The sequence below is a fragment of the Protobothrops mucrosquamatus genome, unplaced genomic scaffold (assembly GCF_001527695.2).
Source record: "Protobothrops mucrosquamatus isolate PMUCROS unplaced genomic scaffold, P.Mucros_1.0 scaffold_218, whole genome shotgun sequence".
NCBI lineage: Eukaryota > Metazoa > Chordata > Lepidosauria > Squamata > Viperidae > Protobothrops > Protobothrops mucrosquamatus.
Genome location: NW_015386294.1, coordinates 224,624 through 246,207, shown reverse-complemented (window position 1 = coordinate 246,207; position 21,584 = coordinate 224,624). Strand labels below are relative to the sequence as shown.

The 21,584-nt window shown below is 36.0% G+C and overlaps 1 protein-coding gene across 1 annotated transcript in view; it reads right to left on the bottom strand.

Moving 5' to 3' along the window:
• TM9SF2 (transmembrane 9 superfamily member 2) overlaps window positions 1–21,584 on the bottom strand; it is a gene marked incomplete at its 5' end in the record, with an annotated part of 30,573 nt that overhangs the window by 2,533 nt on the left and 6,456 nt on the right. Inside the window, 13 exon segments of the mRNA XM_015827977.1 lie at window positions 1,238–1,409; window positions 2,321–2,432; window positions 4,555–4,706; window positions 5,483–5,642; window positions 6,162–6,219; window positions 7,313–7,432; window positions 8,262–8,394; window positions 13,489–13,597; window positions 13,688–13,767; window positions 16,131–16,245; window positions 17,243–17,367; window positions 19,533–19,662; window positions 20,265–20,392. Of these exon segments, the coding sequence (XP_015683463.1) occupies window positions 1,238–1,409; window positions 2,321–2,432; window positions 4,555–4,706; window positions 5,483–5,642; window positions 6,162–6,219; window positions 7,313–7,432; window positions 8,262–8,394; window positions 13,489–13,597; window positions 13,688–13,767; window positions 16,131–16,245; window positions 17,243–17,367; window positions 19,533–19,662; window positions 20,265–20,392 (1,594 nt within the window).

Genomic DNA, 21,584 nt, shown 5'->3' with positions numbered 1-21,584 from the left:
TTATACAGTGAAACAACATTTGATAGCTTTTCATGGTTGAAAAAATAACCAGTTGCTCTTGTAAACTACTGTATAAAGGATACACACAACCCTTTGAAATACAAGCTGCTAAATAGTTAGAAGCTGCCAATATGCATTCATATTTATTTCAGATCTCCTTTGCAGAATATGTAGAAATTCTAAAATTCCTGCTTGATATAGCAAAAAGTAATGAGTAAATTACTAATTTCAGAATAATAGATTAAGGATAAGCACCATTCCCTTTTGTTCCTGAAGGGTTTGATATGTCATGTACGTTTAATGGTAGTTTGGGAGGTTTGAAAATTCACAATAGTTTACGCATTATAAATATTTCAGCAAAAACTAAATGATATTGCATTGATTTTTTTTCATATTAGCTCAGCCACTGATGTTGAACAGATTCATTTACTATGTCAAAGACACAGTTGTGGACCTAGCTGTGAATCGGATTTGTCGCATAGCTTCCAGCAACTTGCTTGCTGTGTCAGATCAATGACCCAGAATGCCATATGAGAAGCAAATGCCCCAAGCATGTGCTCTACTGCCGTGACAGCAGGGCACCATCAAAACCCTTCTTGAGGCTGACCATTTTAAACAGATGAGTAAGCAGCAATATAATCATTTGGATACAGCAATTAGGAGGTCCTTGGTTTGGCTTTTATATCAACTTGACAGGAACTTAAATGCCTCTAGGACTGAATATCCTAGGATGTTTCATTTTAGCCTCATGAAATTTATGATGTGCTTTTTGATATACAACCTTTTTTCCTTATAAACAATGCAGGTGAGTTGTGGGAGCAAAAATTCCAATATGCGAATTGGCATTTAATTCAATATAGTGAATTAGCAGAAGATTCACTGTGGCCAAGTGTCTTGTGGTACAAAAGTAAAGCGGTGTCCACAGGTGCATTCAAAAAAGGCAAGATGGCTACCCCATAATGTAATCAAAACTCACCCCATTTTTTATGTGCATCACCCATAGAAAACAGGCAAAGTTTCAATCACACCACCATGTTGCTATGTTTTTTAACCATACCATATGGATACTCCTAACAAAGACTAAACATAAAATCTGAAAATTTCTAGATCACACATAGGGCTTTAAATTGCAATAAAAATGTATGATACACTCTGTCTGACTTCATCACGTCCTCAGTTTCAAATTAGTTATCAGTTTAGTGTTTCTGCAGGCATTTTGTATATCAAGCAATATTACCTGTAAAAAGGAAGAAGATCAGGACCATTATCATGGTGTAGCCAAAGTACAAAATGGTGCTTGCTGTACCCGTAATTTGAAGCTTAGAAAAGAAGTAATGCACTGCATATATTAGAAAATAAACAGCAGTAAAGCCACTCGTAAGAAAGGAGCGCCACTGCCAGTGGTAGTCCTACAACAAAGAGGGAGAAAGGTGTAAAAGTTAGAAATGCTTCTAAAAATACAGAGATCTCAGGTGCAGTTAAATCTATTTCATACATCACATTCCATTTCAAGTTTTGCTGGAAACCCCTCTTTTTAGAACTTTTAAAGAGGACACCAGCTGTAATTATGTTAAAAGACACATACTCAGTTATAGTTAAATGTAGTGTTTAATACTTATATAACAGTGAAAGAATGTTGATCAGAGATGAAAGCAAGCATGAGTGATTATTCATAACAGAGTTAGAGGCTTTTCCTGCCTATGAAAATGTAATCCATGATTGAGAATATATCCACTTCTATATAATACTTTGCAAATCTGTATTTGGGATTCTTGATTTAATTGACAAAACAACAAAACAAAATATATCTTGGATGTTATTTATTAAACAGTTTCTGTTTCTCTTTCTTCTGTTCTTGTAAGACCATAAGAGTTATGGTTCACACACAAATCTAAATCATAATATGGTATGTTTCTGGTTTGATATGTAAATCCAGTAGTGTTTTAGTGTTATATGCAAACCAGATTGTATAAATCTCACCAAGCCATGGTAAAATCTGATTTTGGATGTTTGAACAAAGCCAAAGCAGTACTTAAAACTATTATTTTATAACTCTGGAATATAGTATTCAAGTTCAGCGATTAAGCATTTGTTCTGCAGATACTTTTCCCAGCTGTTAAGAACAAACTTCTTGGTACTTAGGAAATACTTTTTTCTTCCCCCAAATCTCATTAATACAACACTGTCCCTAGGGTAAGTCTTTAAATTCTCCCTCTAGGAGACAGTCAGTAGAAAATACGTCCTCTTTTCTTATCTTGTTACTTTAATTAAACACAGCAAAACATAGATTACCTTGTGACAATCTATTTGGGAAGCTTACCTCTGCACATAAATGGAAATAGCAAAGTAGAATGGTAGCCTCAGAACATGTAATAACCAAAATAATGAACACCAGAAACAAGAAGCCAAACATGTAATACATCTGATGAGACCTGGAAAACAGAAGTTTAAATTAAATAGGATTCATACTGTGGCAAGCTCTTGGCCTTTGAGATCTGAACTTCCTAATGAATGTGACTCTGCTTTTGGCCTCTCCTGATGAGATAACAAGTGTTTCATCTAGATGATCTGGTTGTTGTTTAGTCTGTTATAGTTTATAGCACGGGTGTCAAACTCACCACGTCACGTAATGTGTCACGATGTATCGTAACTTTTTTTTTTGCATTGCCAGAGCTGGGGTGGGCGCGGTCTCCATATGGTGCAACCGGCCCATGGGCCGTCAGTTTTGACACCCCTGGTTTATAGCCTATAGTTCTAGCTATATTCAGCTCCTTAGCTGACTTGCCTTTGTTGTTTTTTGTACTATATTATGACCACATTTGATTCTACAGAATGCTGTAATTCTTGTTTCTGGTATCTTGTGTTTGCGTTCTCTCTCCTTTTTGGGCTATGCTGATTAAGTGATCTGTCAAAGTATAGTTTTCCTTTATCCTTTGTGGCTAGCAACCCACAAGCCTAACCATTATGGTATACAGGCCTCATAAAGAGTAGTCACATCTTCTTGTGGTGAAGGTGCATACCTTCTTTCTGCTTGGAAGCTTTGTCGTTTTTCCCAGTTCCATTTGTATGTTAAACTTGGACTTTTAACCACGCTTTGCTTTACTAGGTTTAAATACTAAATGATATTCTATCCAGCTAACAGTACATTTTTGTTTTATTCCATATTTCTTTTCATTTTCCTTAATCTTTCTTATACTCTTTGTGGTATACCTATGCACCTATGTTTTCTTTCTCTTATGGGCGTGAAACAGTCCAGTATCTACTTTGGATCAACAAGTTCTGTTTGTCAAACTGGTTCACTATTTCGCTGTATGTTCAAAGTGAATGACATCCATTATTATTTTTAAACTAATTAGAACATCATTACATCATGATATTATGCAACAGAGGGGTGGGGACTGATATTAGTTATAGCAGGACTTCGTGGGCCGTATCATGATGTATCATAACTTGTTTTGCCCTCGTGGGGCCGGGGTGAGTATGGCCTGTGTGGGCTGTATCCAGCCCGCGGGCCACGTGTTTGACATGCCTGAGTTATAGCCTTGTAAATGTATATTTTATGGGTACCTGCTGTTGTGTGATTATATAAGCACTCTGTGGAACTCATTTGCAATTTACTCTCCTTGGTCTAGGGATTCTGATTGGAAGAATTTTCCCCATGATCACTGTCTGTAACTATTTCATGGTTAAACTGGATTAGAAGCTGGGGATCATGAGTTCTAATCTTACTCTAGGCACAAAGTCAGCTGGGTGACTTTAGGCCAGACACTCTCTTTCAGCCCTAGGAATCAGGCAATGACAAACCATTTAAAAAAAACAAAACACCTTGTCCAGGCAGCTACTGGACAAAGACTCAAAAGACACAAATTTATTTCTTTTTCTGAAAAGGGAGAACATCATCCTACAGAGACCATAAAACCATAGTATAAGTTTTTCTATATTAATAAAGTAATCTATATTGTTTTCTGGGGGGTGTCTAGTTAAATATATCAATATTCAGCAAATGTTGATAGCACTTGGTCCTGTGATGGTGGTTCTGACTAAGACTATAGCTGATGGGCAATTAGTAAGAAAAGCAGTTTATACTAATGCTTACAATGCCACCATATTTAAAGTGCTGCAAATACAAGGAACAAACATCATTTATCTGCTTTTAGGAAGATCATCTGCAGCTGCTCTAATTATCTGCATCCATTAAAATGACACTGATTGTAAATTAAGTCAAAGTTGTCTATGAATTTTAAAATGCACTAATATAAAGACACTCAGATAAGTTAGATTTATATCACATCAGAACATTCAAACCACTGAGAACCAGGGGTATTGTAACACTCAGGGTCTGCAACCAATTCTTTTATATGACTCAGTCCTTCAAGCCTATCACTATATAGCAAACATATCTGTATGAGTAACATGTTGACAACAGTTTTCTTTGCCCACCAGAAAACTGTTCTGAGGGCATGACAAAAGGACAGAAAAATGCAAGAGATAACTGCAAACCTAAAACAAACAAACAAAAATGTAGCTGTACATTACAATGTATTCAAAACTCACCATATGCTATTAAGAATGAAAAAAAGCTGTATGAAGATGCATCCAAAGGGCAGAATGCCTCCCATAACAATTCCAGGGAGTGGCTTTGTATAAAATGATTGTTCTGGAATCTGGCGAGGAATCTGATTCGTACGGACTGGATGTTCTATGGCCTTTAGAGGTATTAAAAAAAAGGGGGAAGTAATTATTGCTGTATTTCACACAATCTAAAGATATGTGGACTTCAAATCCCAGAAATCCCCAGCCAGTATGCTGGCTGGGGAATTCTGGACGTTGAAGTCCATACGTTTTCAAGTTGTCAAGTTGAGAAACCATCTGTTTAAAGCTATTTACAACTGTATACAAAGTACAATAGAAAGTATATTGAAACCAGAATTCCAATACAATTCATGTAATAAAATCTCATGTTCAAAATAACCTTGTCAACTGAAATCGAAGTATGTGTCACAGAAATCTGAAATCTGATCATGCTTTATATTTATTATTTATTTTATTATTTATCTATTTTATGCCACCAATCTCACTGATGCAGTGATACTGGGTGACGACAGATAAATACAAAAACCAGGACGATGGATGGTCTGGGTGTGGGGATCTTCTCTACCCTGTCAGCCACCCCCAACATAGCACAATCCAGTCAGGGTCCAGGCCATACAGCAGAACCAAGTTTTCAGGCTCTTCTAGAAGGACAGATGTATGGGGATGGACCTCACCTCCAGTGGGAGAATATTCCAGAGGGCAAAGCACAGCAGCTCTTTTCCTGGGTCCTGCCAGCCAGACAGGATCCAGAGTAAGCCTCTTCGGCTAGACCCATATATTCAATTAAAGCATTTTGTTTAGAGACAACATGTTTTTGAGAGATGAGGCTCACCACTTCTTTTGCAAACAAATCAAAGATACAAAATGTATTCAGGTAAAAACCACTTACATTCTTTGTAAACCCAAAGTAGGCCCCAAGGAAAGTCAGTGGTACTGATATGCAAAACCAAAGTGCCAGAACAGCAACCAAAGTGCCAAACGGAATGGCGGCTGAGGACCCTTCTCCCCAAAGAATGAGATTCATAATGAAGAAATCTGCAAACACAATGCTAAAAGAGAGAAGATTTTAAGGCAGATGAAGTTCTGTGCTACTGAAATCATATTACAGTTTGCCTAATGTAATGTTAACAGGCAGAACAGATCAGGCAAATAGGTCAAGAAAGTCTACTTCTCTTAATGGAATAGAACTACACTCCAGCAGGAGTTGACATTTCAGCTAAACAGCTTCAAATGTCTGTCTGTCATCTCTGCACTTCAGGGGACAACTGCTTGATGTAATTAAGCCAAAAGATGGAATACAGAAGTTGTATAGTGTATGACAACACATAAGGCCAACTATCCTGAGATCTGAAAAACAGCCTAAGGAGTAAAACCAAGGGCCAGTGAGGAGCAGGACTGTCTTATAAAGTATTTCTCCAGGTTGATATTGTCAGTCAACTTTTCCCTGGTATAAACAGCTCTGATGTATTATGATATGGAGATATCTTGGTTATACTACTGAGGACTTACACATTTAAGGTGGGCTTATTTTGTGTATAATTTAACATTAATCATAGGAATTTGCTTACCCAGGGCAAAGGAAAGCTGTTAGGAGAACGTTTGTCTTCCATTTCTCTCCCCCAAAAGCTATACAAAAATTAAGCCAACAAGGAGAATACCAGTTAACAAAACAACAATAAACTTTATTACGGTCATAGACCAGCAATAGCTATCGCTTTTTACAATATATTAAATAATAATAATAGTAAATTAATAATAATAATAATAGTTAAATATGGAATGGTGAGGTATACTCAAATACATCTGAATATGTTAGGCAAAAAATGAATTATTAATTATACTTTAAGGAAAGAACATTTCTTATCTATTCTCCAACCTTAGCAATTCAAAAGGCTAATTTAATTGCCAGAGAAAATTACTGACAATATATTTTAAAGTCCAGCTTATAACATAGCAAGAGAGAAAAAGAAAACAATATCAACATTACAGTATTTAATATTTCTACTTAAAATTATTAAACTTTATTTCATTATTATACTATTGGCTGATTAACCATCACAACTGCTGTTTGTACTTATTTATTTTAAGATTTTTTTGTTGTTTTATAATTTTAGAATTGTAAGCCACTCAAAGTCACTTGGTTGAGTTGGGCAGCTACAGAAATTGAATGAATGAATAATTTAAATGGCTCTTAATTTTTTATTTGTGGACGGTGAAGTTCAGTCTCAATGGCTTACAAACACATATGGACACAATGTATTCTCTCCACAGCCTATTTATTAAAATAAAAATAATCCCTAATCAAGAACCTCAGCAAAGTGTCATAAAGTATAAAGTGAATATGGTATTTCTCTTCCTTTCAAATGACACCATGCTAAAGAAAGCAACAAAACAATGTAAGCATCACATGTCATAGTGCAACCTCAAAAGCCATCAACAACTTCATTTTCATACCAAAGAGTTGTCAGTTTCCACAGCTTTCCCTTCCTTCCAAATACATCAAAATGAGAACCACTGACAGAGAATTTCTACAAAAACCTCAGCCAACCTGAAAGTTTGCTAGCACAAGAACAATGTAAACTGGCATGCAGCCTTCAGTCTTAAACATTTCTCCATCTTGCCAGAAGGCAAACAATATTAGAGAAGAAAATGCTGCTGTGATGATAATTTACACTAATGAATTTAAGTGCTGTCAGATTAAATAAAGTTTTAAACTTACATTTGTAGAACCTGGCAGCAACATAACCTGCTGGAGTTCCAAGAAGCACCCACAACACCACGGCACAAGTCATTAATGCTCCTCGATTTGCAGGCGATAAAAATCCCAGACAAGCAAAAACTGTTAAAAGTAGACATACATTTGAAAGGTAATTAAAATGGGAATACTCAGCCCAGTTTCCTGAACCATACCTACTGGGCAGAATGGCTACAATTAATGGAACCATTTGCGAAGCAGTATTTTTCCAGATCTACAGCTAAAACCCCCCAGAAAGATAATCAGTCCATAAAACAGTGTTTTTTAACTCTGGCAATTACCTGGCACAGCAATTGCTCAGAATTCTGAGAATTGAAGTCCATAAATTTTAAAGATGTTCATGTTAAGAAACACTGCCTCATGTGACTACAACTTAAGAATACATATCAAAAAAAAGGGGGGGGGGAGGAGATGGAAAGGAAAAAAAGGCGAGATGGGCAGCACACGAGTCAAATAATTAAAAAAAAGTTATAGTGTTTTGTTACATTCTCATGATTACCTGAATTGTACAAAATTCAGGAATAAGAGACAAAAGGAGCCGGTTTTTAGATATTAGCAAACGTATGGAAGCTTCTACAATTCCTTCCCCCCTCACCCGCCTCGGCCTTCTGCACAAGACCAGATCTTTCGGGGCATAAGGAGAGTTACTATTAATCCTTAACACCAAAAGTGTTTGCTAGCTTTGCAAATTGGTTGATAGCAAGTATTTGGGGAAAAAAGATGGTGTGATTTTTTTTTTTTATAGTTCTAAATGTAGTTGTTTCTAAAATTGGTGGAGGAGCGATAGTAGAAAAAGTCTACTTTCAAGGGGAAAGAAGAGCTTAAGAACACAAGAGCATTCTTGAAATCCTGCTTAAAGAATTCAGACTTTGAAAATGAACCTGTATTTTAACAGTATTTATACTGCACTTACATAATGTAACAAATGTCATAATTAAAATCTGAGTTCCAGAACCCAGAAACACAGAAAGCAGCATTCCTTTTCGTGGGGGTCTAAATATGTCACCATGAACCAATTTCCAGCCAAATTCCTCCTGCGCATCTTCCTGAAAAGGAAACAATCAGTTTAGCATATTATATTGATATAGCTGATTCACATAATTATAGGTTTCCCAACTCTTGTCACTTATTATACTCTAGCTATCTTTTTTAGATATGCAACATTTTATTTATTCAGTTTCAATAATATTTCAATTTATTCGATGAGTGCTATAAATAAAATCATCTTAATAATTTCACTACATCTTCCGGAATGATGGGAAACTCAAGCTTCTCCAAGCATTCAAAAGTATGCATCAGAAACCTGTCATATATGAATCTCAGAATTCTTTTCCATAAACACACAAGATAAAAAGTTATCAACTTGTCCTATAGGCCAGAATGTGAGATTCTACAGTAAATTGCTAAACTTGGGACACAAATCAGCGTACTTTCCCCTAGCACTGATATTCAGCATGTGTTTGGCCTCATTCCAGAATCACAACAGCATTTTTTTTAATGATGTACGCCACTCTGAGATGAGCGGTTATAGCAATCAATCAAATAAATAAATAAACAACTTGAAGTCCCCAAGTTGGTGGACTTCTGTATATCTGCAAATATGTTCTCCAGTCCACACAGGGATCCTATTCCATGTATTTTTAAAAAAGTTTTAAACACTTTTTTCCTTTTTCGTATTACCACATGTGGTGGACATGTCCCAAAGCAAAAAAATATTGGAATAAAATACATGCATGGTTGGAAGCAATGACAAAACAACATATAGATCTAAAACCAGAGATATTCTTACTGGGCATGTTACCAGGAAATTACAATAAAGGTAATACTTATTTAGTTTTACATATTTTAAAAGCAGCTAGTATGTGCACAATTATGAAAAAATGAAGGAACTCCTACAGAGGAGAATATAATTGAAAAAATACTGGAATGTACAGAGATGGATAGGTTAACGTTAAAAATTAAAGAAAAAGAAGAAACGGAATATTATGACACAGGACATATTTTACCAATGGTTAGCTGATAAAAACAGGTTAGAAAGTTGGAAATATGAGAATATGTGGATTATGTGAGCAAGATTTACAATGGATTAGTAAATACTTTGATTGTTATATAACTAATGTTAATGTGGGTAATATTATTTTTAATATTTTGATTGATATTTCCTAGTATATGATTGTATTTTGATAAGATTATTATGAATGTGATGATTATTATATTTTAATACTTGTATACCTAGACAACACGCTGTTCAATGTAGAAAAGGAATTTTTTAAAATAACGATAATAAAAAATATTTGAAATATCTGTCAGTTATAATTTCCTCAATATTAATTACATTTATATAGCTAAGTTTTATTCATACCAGCCATCCTCTTATTTTCATATTTCCCATATCAAGAAAAAAGAAAAAAAGAAAACCATTTTAATTCTAAATCATATCTTTCATTATAAAAGTCTAATTATATCTAAGGGCAGGGCTTTTTTTCTCATAGAATGCCCAGAACGGAGTTCCAGCACCTTTTTGGGATAGAACCTTGTAGGGTAGGCAAGGTGGGTTGTATGACGTGTGTGAGTTCCGGCACTTTTTTTTTTTTTTTTTTTAGAATCATATTCAAACAAATATTTAAACATGTAATGTTCCCTCCACCAGTTGCGCCCTTTTCTGGACCGGGACGCTCTGCGCACAGTCACTCAGGCTCTCGTCACCTCCCGCCTGGACTACTGTAATGCTCTATACATGGGGCTCCCTGTGGGGAGCATCCGGAGACTGCAACTGGTCCAGAATGCGGCCGCGCGGGCGGTGTTGGGAGGGACTCGTCGCTTCCATGTAACACCGCTGCTGCGCGAGCTGCACTGGTTACCAGTGGCTTTCCGGGTGCGCTTTAAGGTGTTAGTTACCACCTTTAAAGCGCTCCATGGCATCGGGCCTGGATATCTCCGAGACCGCCTTCTGCCACAGATCCCCTCTCACAGACCGGTACGCTCCCACAGAGCGGGCCTCCTCAGGGTGCCGTCGGCCAAGNAGGGAGAATTTTTAAATAGGGACAATTTTAATTTAAATCTTAATTAATTATACAGCGAAAAAAAATATTTGGTTTTTAATAGGTTTTTATGGGGGGACGATGTTTTATGTGTTTTAATATGCTGTAAGCCGCCCTGAGTCCTATAGGGAGAAGGGCGGCATATAAATCCATGTAAATAAATAAATAAATAAATAAATAATAGGTCAAATCTTCTGTTTTTTAAATCTAACTCTCATTTTCTTTCTTTGCTAAGTAGTTTTCCAAGCCAAGGCAATTAAATCGCCCAGGAATTTTCTTTCCATTTTTGTAAAAGTTACTTGGCATGAGGAAGACAATTTAGGTAGGGTATTGGGGGGGGGTTCCGCCCATTTATATTCTTTAAGCAACTCCCACTTTTCTTGTCCCTCAATTTTTCTTTTCATTTTTTGTCTCCCAAGTTATGACATTTCTCCTGACAGCTCTATATTCCATTTTTTAAAAATCTTCTTCCTTATCATCAGGTATGTTTTGCAGAGTTAAGGGGTAAAGCATCTTTTCCATTTTCATTGTTATGGCTAAGTCTTGCAGTATTTTATATGTATATGGTAGTTTATATTTCCCTTCTTTTATCTCTTCCATCTCTAGGTCCATTTCCTCTGGTTCATCTTCTGATTTCTGATTTGTTCATACTTTGTAGTCATTGTCTGAGAATTTTTTAGCTGTAGATTTTGTTTGGAGATTTGCTCATTTATATTATCTAAATTATTTTTAGTCTCATTATGGTTTCTTTTTGTGTCTTCTTTGTGTGCGACAATTGTTTGTTGAATTAGTTGTAGCATGAAGTCTATTTCTTTCTGAAAGGTGTTTATTTTTTCTTGAAGCATCATTCCTGGAGATCCTCTAGTATTACCAACCTTAATAAGAGTAGAACAAAGTTTCATCTCATTTTCTGGTCTTTATGTGTAGCCTTTATAATCCAGTAGGTTCCAGAATATGTGTCCAGTCCTAAAAGCAATATTTTGTAGTGATTCTTTGTCTCAGGGGTCCAAGCATTGTCGGTCAGGCAAGGTTGTAATCCACAATGTTCAAAGTGTTCAAAACGTTCAACCACCCTGAAAACAGCTCAAAAGTCTCTCTCAGCCAGACATAGTCAAAAGTCAATTTTTTTTCTCTCACCCAGTAGTTCTTCAGATTAAAAGTCCAAGATCAGTAGGTGTTTATAGTCCAAGAAGGTCAGAGTGATAAGCAGTGGTGGGATTCAAATACCTGAACAATCGGTTCTCATATTTGATGCAGGCCTGGGCCTCCGATGCCTAGAACAGACTTCCAGAAGTGGCATCATCAACAGACTTCCACTGGTGGGCTGTTCTAGGCCTGGGAGGACTCCTCCAGGCCTCTGAGGCCTAGACTGGACTTCTGGAAGCCAGCCGGTTCTCCGAATTCAGGTAAATTTAGCTACTGGTTCTCCCGAACCGGTGCAAACCAGCTGAATCCCATCACTGGTGATAAGTACGCTAAAATATTTTCCTTTATTGCCAGCTGTTCTCCATTAAGCTAGCAGTCACCAAGCAGCCAGGAAGCTAGTTATAGTGCTGTACTCAAATCCACCACTAGATGTCATTCAAAATCCATTTTCCAATCTGAAGACAAAGGATTGATTTCTTATATTTCACCTCAATGTTTTTTTTTCAAAGAGAAAATCTTAACAATTATCTCAGTTCTCAAATTTATCAAAGCTGTAGCTTTATGTTACTTCCACAGTATTTCTGTCCCCCATAAAAGAAATTAAAATGCCGCTTCTGTTCACGTTTGGAGGTTTTAGCTTCTTGAGAGCCTTTCCCAGGAAATTCAGTTGTAAAATAGTAAAGAAAGAATCAATGTTCTCACCCAGTTCCAAACGTGCTTTTCTTCTTCGGTTGTCAGCAGCTAATGGCTGGCCACAAAAATGTAGCCAGTCTTTCCCCTGCTGGTTTGCAGGGCTTTCCTCAGATTGAACAGAAAGACCGCTGTCTCTCCGTGATCAACGAGGCACCCCTCCTTCTTTATCGCCTCTTCGGGGAAACTTTAGGCCTTTTTAGGGCCCCCAGCAGGGTGAAATTGGGAGCGGAAGGCAGAGGCCTGCCTTCCTGCATCCATCTTGCTGTGACAAAAAACCGGAAGTCCCTCAGATATTATTTAATAAGCATAGCAACAAATGACCAATTTCATTTTTAAAAAATATATCTATGACAAAAAGTAACCAAAAGATAGAGAGAAGAAAGGTATTGCCAACTGACACACCCTGCAGTGCTTTTTCACAGCTGAAGGGTATGTGTGCAACAAATATTCTCTATTAACTTTTGCTATTAATAAGTATGTGTATGTCCATGGAAACTGAATCACACCCATGGAAGAATCTGTATTACTATTTTTACACAATATTACACAAAATATTACACAAAATTCTGTTACTAAAGTTTATTGTGAAACAAGTGCATTTATGCAATTTGAGAAGAGCTAATAAACAATCAATGTATTTGCCTCTATACAACTGAGCTGAGCTAAAATAAAGTTAACTGGACATAGTCCAAATAAAAATGTGATTGCAAATATATTTATATAAAACAGTCTCACTGAGGAAAAAGCATTCATATTATGTTAGAACTATTAATTATAAAGTATTAAACATATAACATGAAATTGTATATCATCTAGTCTATCAGGGTGGTTAACCCTAAAACCTTTTTTTTGCAGTTTTCAGAAAGTACATCACTAAATTTCAACAATTTCAACAGAAACGGTAAAGCAATTTCCTAGTGGTTGGGGTAGAAAAACAAAAAGCTTTTGTTTAAGCCTTACACACCAAAGCAGACACCCATATCTGAATAAACCTAATCTGATTTAATACTACACTTTGTAATCCCTATAAGAAAATGTGGCTGCATCCACTTGGATTACTTCATCAAGTGGTCATTAACTTTGTCCTTCAGCTATCAAATTAAATATAAAATATGAGACCTTGGTGCTTTAAAGTTAAGGAAGGAAGGAAGGAAGGAAGGAAGGAAGGAAGGAAGGAAGGAAGGAAGGAAGGAAGGAAGGAAGGAAGGAAGGAAGAAAGGAAGGAAGGAAGGAAATTTTCCAGAACAATTGTATACTCACTGTAGAATCCATTTGGTTATATCTTGCAATGTCCTTATGCAGAGTTCTTAGCATAATCATAGCTACCATTCCAGAGAGGAAAAGGACAATCACCAGTGAATTCATTATACTACAAAACAAGGCAACCTGCTATTAGAATTGTTCATTTTTATATCTATCTATAAAATTGTTTGAATTATAAAATTAAAGTAAGCCTTACCTGAACCACTGTATGTGCGTGTGGGACATGGATTCTAAAATGTAATCCCATCTGGATGCCCACCTGATTTCTTTATTTTCCTGAAAAAATAAGTTATCCATCTTAAAATTTTAAAAATAGTTTTCTGGGTTTTGTGGGAATAGAAAATACTGGACGTAGCAAAAGAACAAATGAAAATCATTTTTTCAGGGTTTCAAAAACTTTACCTCCTAGTATAGAGGTTCCCAACCTTTTGGGCACCAGGGACCAGTTACCTGGAGAGGTTTTTCCACAGACTGGAGGGAGTGTGGTTTTGTGTGCTGCCTACATCCTATGGATGGGGCTTTCCTTGTTGTGTGGACCGGTTGCTGGCATGCTGTGGCCCAGTACTGGTCCACGGACCGGGGGTTGGGGACCCCTGTCCTAGTAAGTTTTAATTTTTGTTGCTCTCAAAATTCTGTCTAAATTCATACTGGCCTAAACCATTAAAGACAAATTTGTATGGTACTTTCTAAACAGACCAGCCGGCACCATGAAAGGTTTTATAGATAACAGCCAGTTATCTTAAATTGTCCCAGAAGTACATTGGAAGCAGCACAATTTGTAAAGCAAAGGTGTAATGTGGATATACCAAGGTGTACTGACTGAGGACCCAAAGACAGAAAAATGTTGAAGTTTTATTGCCCTTATCATCACAAGTAGGATTATGCTTCTAATTTCTGAGATGGGCAGCCACAGAAATTGAATGAAAGGATGAAAGAATGAATGAATGACATTTAATCACATTCACCATTGACTGCCCTTCAGGTGTGTCTTCTCCCATTTGATCTCCCTTATTTACACAAATCCATCTTGTGCACTAATCCTACTTGGGTCATTCATACCTTGGTCACCCCGTGGTCTGACTACTATAAAGTGCACTACACAGGGCAGGAGCAGCACTGCAAGTAGTTGAGAATGCGCAGTGCAGCTACTTAATAGGCATACCACTATTTTGTGAGCTGCCTGCCCCCGAGAAAGCTTCTAGTGGCAATTCAAGGTGCTGGTTAGACATATAAAGCCCTTCATGGCACAGGGCTGGGTTATTTGTGGAACTAAGTATCGCCTATTTTTGCCCATCCCATGAGAAATGACCGGATGGGCGTGCTCTGGGCCCCTTGTATAAAACCATTTGCTTGGAGAATCCCAGGAAGTGTCACAGTGCAGAATATCCCAGAGATTTGGATTGTCCTAATCCTATTGGCCTTTTATATAGCCTTGAAGATCCGGCTTTTCCTCCAGCTATTGAGCCAATACACTGGGTGAGCCTGCTTGCAACAGCTAAAATGTTTATGCCTCTTATTTTTATCTACTGATTTTACATTGCTGGTTGGTTTTGATTTTAGTCTAATCTTAGCATCCAAAGTCACAATTTGTGAGTTTGATGGCCACATAAATCAACTACAGGTAGTCCTCGACTTATATTCATTTGTTTAGTAACTGTTCAAAGTTACAACAGCATTGAAAAAAAGGGATTTATGACCATTTCTCACACATAACCATTGCAGAATTCCTATGGTCATGTGATCAAAATTCAGATACTTGGCAACTGATTCATATTTATGATGATTGCAGTGTCCCATGATCATGTGATCAACTTTCTCTGACAAGTAAGGTCAATGGTGAAACCAGATTCATTTAACAACTGTGTTACTAACTTAACACCTTAAGTGAGTCACTTAACAACCATGGCAAGATAGGTCATAAAATGGGGAAAAACTCATTTAACAACTGTCTCACTTAGCAATGAAATTTTGGGCTCAATTTTGGGTCATAAATCAAGAACTGCCTGTATATAAATTAGACAGACAGAAACAGAGTGTGTACAAAATTCAAGGATAAAATATAATATCTGAACCAAAACCATAATTAAATTGAGCACTGTAACCACAATTTCATTTTGTGAGTTCTTCCAGTGTAACCTATGTGGGCCATGAGCTGTGATGTCCAAGAATGAATGAGAACGATTTTGTACTTCTCCCCATTTCAGCATCTGAAGCTGTTCCAGCCACAGCAACTCCACTGCCCCCACTTAGGGAAAGTGAAAAGGGGACCCAAATATGACAGGGGAAGGTTCAACTCTATTCTATTATTATTATTAGCCTGCTGACTAAACAGACGTAGACATAGAATCATAGGGTTGGAAGGGACCTTGGGAGGTATTCTAGTCCAACCCCCTGCCTAAGGCAGAAGACCTTATGCTATCCTAGACAAATGATTGCCCAATCTCTTATTGAAAATTTCCAACAATAGAGCACCCACAACAGAGTATAACCATCAAATCACAGCTGATCAGTTTGCCATGCGGCTTGGTGCCTTGGATAAATAAACAGCTTAACCAGAGTTAATTCACTTAAATATGTTGTGACCACATACTCATAATTTTATTTTCTGGTCACAGGAGGAAAGATGCATCTATACCAACCTCAAAACTAACTGAATATGTATAAGCAATTTTGATAGTTCCATCTTTAATAGTGTTCCTTAAATCCATAGGTAGTCCTGAGCAGTCTGGATTGTCCATAGTTGTGTGCCTGAAACTGAGAAAAAAAGAAAGAAATTATAGGTATAATCACAATATGCATATTCAATCTTAACTATATTTTAATATAAAAGCCCAAAGTAGAATATTTTGTAGTCATAACATTAGAAACCTAATTTATGAAGAGGGAAATTTAATTATATCAACAAAAGAAAGGTAGAAAAGAGTAAGCATGACTACCATAGAAAGTAAGAGATCCAGATGGGAAGTCTTGGCCATGGATTTATATACATTTGCACAGGGAAAAATAAAACTTCAAACAGCCTGAAATGTTGTAGTTAAATAAGAAAGAATGGACACACTACAAAGTCAAAACTATCATCATTCAAGCTAAATCACCGTTACAATGCAAGGTTCTACTCAATCCATTATGGCTACTTATCCCTAAGAACATTTCTTTAAAAGGCATCATACAATATTTAAGGATTTGGCTGAATAAAAATATAGTCACAGAATTCGCCAATATATACTGTATTTCATTTCTACTGTAACACAGTAATCAAGGTGTTGATTTGAATAGTGGAGACCAGGTTCAAGTCCTCATGTGGCTAAAGAGGTTTTTACTGTATTATTTTTGATTCTGTTAATTTTACTGTGGCCTGCCCAGTGCCACTCTGGAGTCAGGCAGTGCTAAAACAAAATGAATGAATGAATGAATGACCACCCAAGAGATTTTGGGCAAGTCACTCTCTCACAATCATATCTATACCTCATAGAACTGTTGTGATGGGGATCTAATTAATGGAGGGACACCCATTAAGTCACCTCGAATTCTCTGACAAAACTTGGGTATAAATACAAGCAATAAATATTAGTCCTAGATTTTTTATTTAATGTACACATTTTCTTTGGCTTCAGATATCTGGCCAAGTTATAAGAAGCTCCCTGTAGATGGCACATTAAGTTTCCTTAGTTTGTTTTAACTGTCAAAAATCTCATTTGCTTCATGCATCCCGCATAATCTAGTGTTCTCTAACATAAAACTTGATATTCACCTTTTTGGTTCAAGTTTAGCAGCTACAAGTCTCGCCCTTGGTGCTTCATTTTCCACAACATGATAGACTATTTTAATATCCACATGGTTGAATATATAGTAAGTATCTGAATCATGGAATTCTGACTAAAGAAAAAAATAAAAAAGTAAATTAGAACATGGATATTATTTTTAAATTGAATAAACTCGGCCTGTTCCTGATTGTGTGCTATCTTATATGTAAACACCACCATAATGAGCTTCCATTTAACTGTTTCCATTTAAACCATTACCAAAAGCAAGACTTGAAGATTTATTAAGATGATAAACCGAAGAACTACTACCAATCAGTCTGGGCCTGATTCAGATGTTTGGATTTCTTGCTGAGAATCATTCTTAAGTACTTTTAGCATCTTTCCAATAATTTAATAATGGATCATTCCTGAGGATTGCTCAATGGAAAGGAAAGTGAGAAACTCTCTACTTTCAGAGGAAGGCAAAACACAAGCCCAATGCTTACCACAACTCACAACACTAAGCTGTGAGTGCTATGAACAGGCCCACTCACAATTTTTCTCTCTTGTTAATAGAGAGGCAGGATTCTGACTTTGTTCATTTCAGTCCCACATTCAGATGTCATGTTAAGTTTGTTATCCAAGCTGCAAATGATTTGTTAGCTATCAGTTGTACACCTACTCACAGATGGAACTACAAGGGCCTAAAGTTATTATCAATATTAAGCCAGTGCCCGATATGTGAACTAACTGTATGGTTTACTATTACAAGTCAAGTTTGCTTTCTAATTCACAGTTTCACTCTCAGCTCATAAACTGTTCAGGTACTGTATGTCAGTGCTGCTTTTTATGCATAAAATAAATTAGAGCATAAAATGTGTAGTATATTATCAATAGGAAAGTCTAGAGCTACATTTTGCTGTTACTAAAGAATAAAAAAATCAAGCTAAATTACATTTTAAACAAAGTATCCGTACCAAATAAAATCAATTTTAAATGTTCAAATTACAGATAATCCTCACTTACCAAGGAGAAGTGGGACTGGGAACTCCATCACCAAGTAATGAAGGTGTAAGGAGTAACCATGCTGACTTACAACAGCAGCTCTGGCAATTCCAGTGGCCATTGTTAGGCAAAGCCCAGAGAGTCATGTGATTGCCCTTTGTGACTTCATGCCAGCTTCCCCATTGACTCTGCTTGTCGGAAGCCAGCAATGAAAATTGCAAATGGCAACCACATGACTGTGGGACACTGTGACACTGTAATTATGAGTTGGTTACTGAGCGCCCGAAATATGATATGACTGTAGAGATGCCAAAACATCCACAACTATGAGGATCCATTGTAAGTCGCCCTTGTTTAGCACCTTCATAACTACGAACAGTTGCTAAATGAGTGGACATTAAGCAAGGACTATCTGTACAATTAACTGCCAGTATCTAATTGCATTTATTTTGATACAAAGTATTACAATTGCTAGAAACATTTAAAAGTCTAATTTCTGTAGAACAAGTAAATAATTGTGGTGCTAAACATAATTGTTTGAAAGTGGGTCCAAATAAATTGTAAAAATGAATTATATCTCATGTTTTAAAAACATGTTTTCTTCCTCTGAAAACCCAAATTCTCCAAATCATTTTGCTTATAGATCAACTGTGGATAGGTGTAAAGTATGAAAATTAATCCAGCAATGTTTAGTTATATTGTGCAATCTTAGCAGGCTACAGATAATTATCAGACTGATGGACGTTATTCTGATTATCTTATTTTTGAATACCCTCATCCTACTCATCTGTAAGGACTCAGAATTAAATCAAAGCATACAAGATGCCTTCTTACATAACAAAAACCAATCACATGAAATAAAAAACTGTATGGCTTATTTGTATAAAAGATATGTAGGACAATCCTTACATTGATAAGTCCAATGTCAACAATTTAAACCAATCAGTAACATATTAATAAAGGCCTTGATAAAGCTTTCGCTCAATTAGAGACAAAAATAAGCAACTTAGTCATAGTTCAAATGTTTGCAAATTCTGATGTCAAAATGTAGACAGATTGGCTTGTCTCNATGGCTTATTTGTATAAAAGATATGTAGGACAATCCTTACATTGATAAGTCCAATGTCAACAATTTAAACCAATCAGTAACATATTAATAAAGGCCTTGATAAAGCTTTCGCTCAATTAGAGACAAAAATAAGCAACTTAGTCATAGTTCAAATGTTTGCAAATTCTGATGTCAAAATGTAGACAGATTGGCTTGTCTCAAGGTGAACGTCTCAAGGAACTTACACTTATAACACAGGCACCTCTGGGGTGTCCTTCTTTTGTAACATAGCAACCAATGGGAAATCCAGGATTGCAAAATTTCTGATTGTCCTCAACCTCATAACACCACGTTACCGGCATATTATCCACAATCCTATAAAAAAATAAAATTACTATTATGATAAATGCTTCAGGAAACAACATTAAAGCTAAATATCAGTATTTAAATATTTAAAGGTCCAAGACAAAAGACTCCTATTGAAAATATTATAATCTGGACTCCAGACCAATTTCTACAGAGAATATTCCTAACTAGGAAATATTGGGGGGGGTCTCTTAAGCCCAGCAGTTTGCAGTTTGAGTGAACAAATAATATAAATATTTATTTTTTACTTGTATTTTGATTGTTAATATATTAAATTGCATGTTTTAAATAACCCAGGGGATTAATCACATTAGAATTTTGTAGCCAAAAAACAATGAAGAATCATCCAGCTGTTTAACAAAGAAAAAAATTATGCATGAATTTCTGATACATTTACATTATAAAAAATATTCTTTAAAGTGCCATAAGAGCTGTTTATATAGTAGTCTTTTACTTTAGCTAAGTAAGGTTTTAACTGTGGATTGACAGTTGTGTGTCAATCCACAGCACTTAGTATCAAAAGACCATTGCTTCTATTTTAACTTCCATTTACCATAAATTAATTATTTCTGCTAAAATTTAAACCACATATATTAAAATTGTAAACTCACCAATGATGCTGATAGTTTAACAGCATACTCTTTTTCAGAAATTGTAATTTTTGCCTATATTCAGGTTTATTAAGATCATATTCTTTTGTACAAACGTGTCTGCACGTCTCTTTTTGGTTAAAGGTAAACTATGAAAAATGAAAAATATTCAGGTTATGTGGAATTCTATCTTAAAATCTATAGCACAGTTAAGACAGAAATTTTATACAAATATACTAATTAGCTGCAGATTCATACTACTGTTGAATCAATTTATGTAATCAAGATATCACTCACTAAAAGGAGCATTATCTCTTCTGTGTAAATTCATATTTCTAATGTAATTGTTAGTTTAAACCAAATAAGGCTGTAGTCCAATTATTCTATGTCAGTTTGTTTCTCTTAAACAAGAATATGAATCAAATCTTTCTTGAATCTATATGGAAAAAGAAATCAGGTTTCCAATTCAGAAGGACTCAGCTTACAGTTTAACAACTAAGTTACACTTTTCTGTAGGGTAGATTCTTCCAAACACAGGGGGATAGAATTGCAAACACATGACAATAATGAAACCTGAGGAGCATTTTCATACATAGGCTTCTCTATTTTTGAAGGGCCCCAATAAGTACCAAATATCAGTTGACAATGAATGAAATCTGTTGTCCCATCAAGACTAAAACAGAAGTCAAATAATAAAATCAATGTTAAAAACAGAAGGTAAATATCAGGATAGCTGTATAGAGTAATTCTAGCACATCCTTTCCCAACCTTCCAGATGCATTGCATTATGATTCCCATCAGAAAGGCTACTTGAAGTAATAGGAATTGTAATTCACCATATCTAGAAAGCATCGAGTTAGGAAAAAAATGTACTCAGTGATATAGAGTCTGCACAATAAAGGCCTAGTTGATCACAGGAATGTTATGTGATCAGCCTTAACACAATAATGCATCTGCCATATCTGTCAGTAGCATTTTAATGAGAAAGAAACACTATACCACAATGAAAAGAAACAGTCATTATATTTTAAATTATGTTGAAAACTTAATTCCACACTAAGTGACTTTCTGCAAATGTAAGAGTGGATCCTGGGGCTTCTTTCAGAGCATTCTTAAACCCTGGGTGATAATTAATGCAGCAGTTGTGGCCTAAAGTTGCACAGTTAAAAAAGCAATCTAACTTAATCACAATTAATATGATAAATTGGAGGTAACTGTTGACCCAAGAAGACAAACTACTGATAACCTCCAAACGTTCCTAAATTAATAAATTAGCATATAACTCCAATCTACAATTCTTATGCAGCCAAGCAACTTTGTTAAGATGCAAGTAAGTTTTTT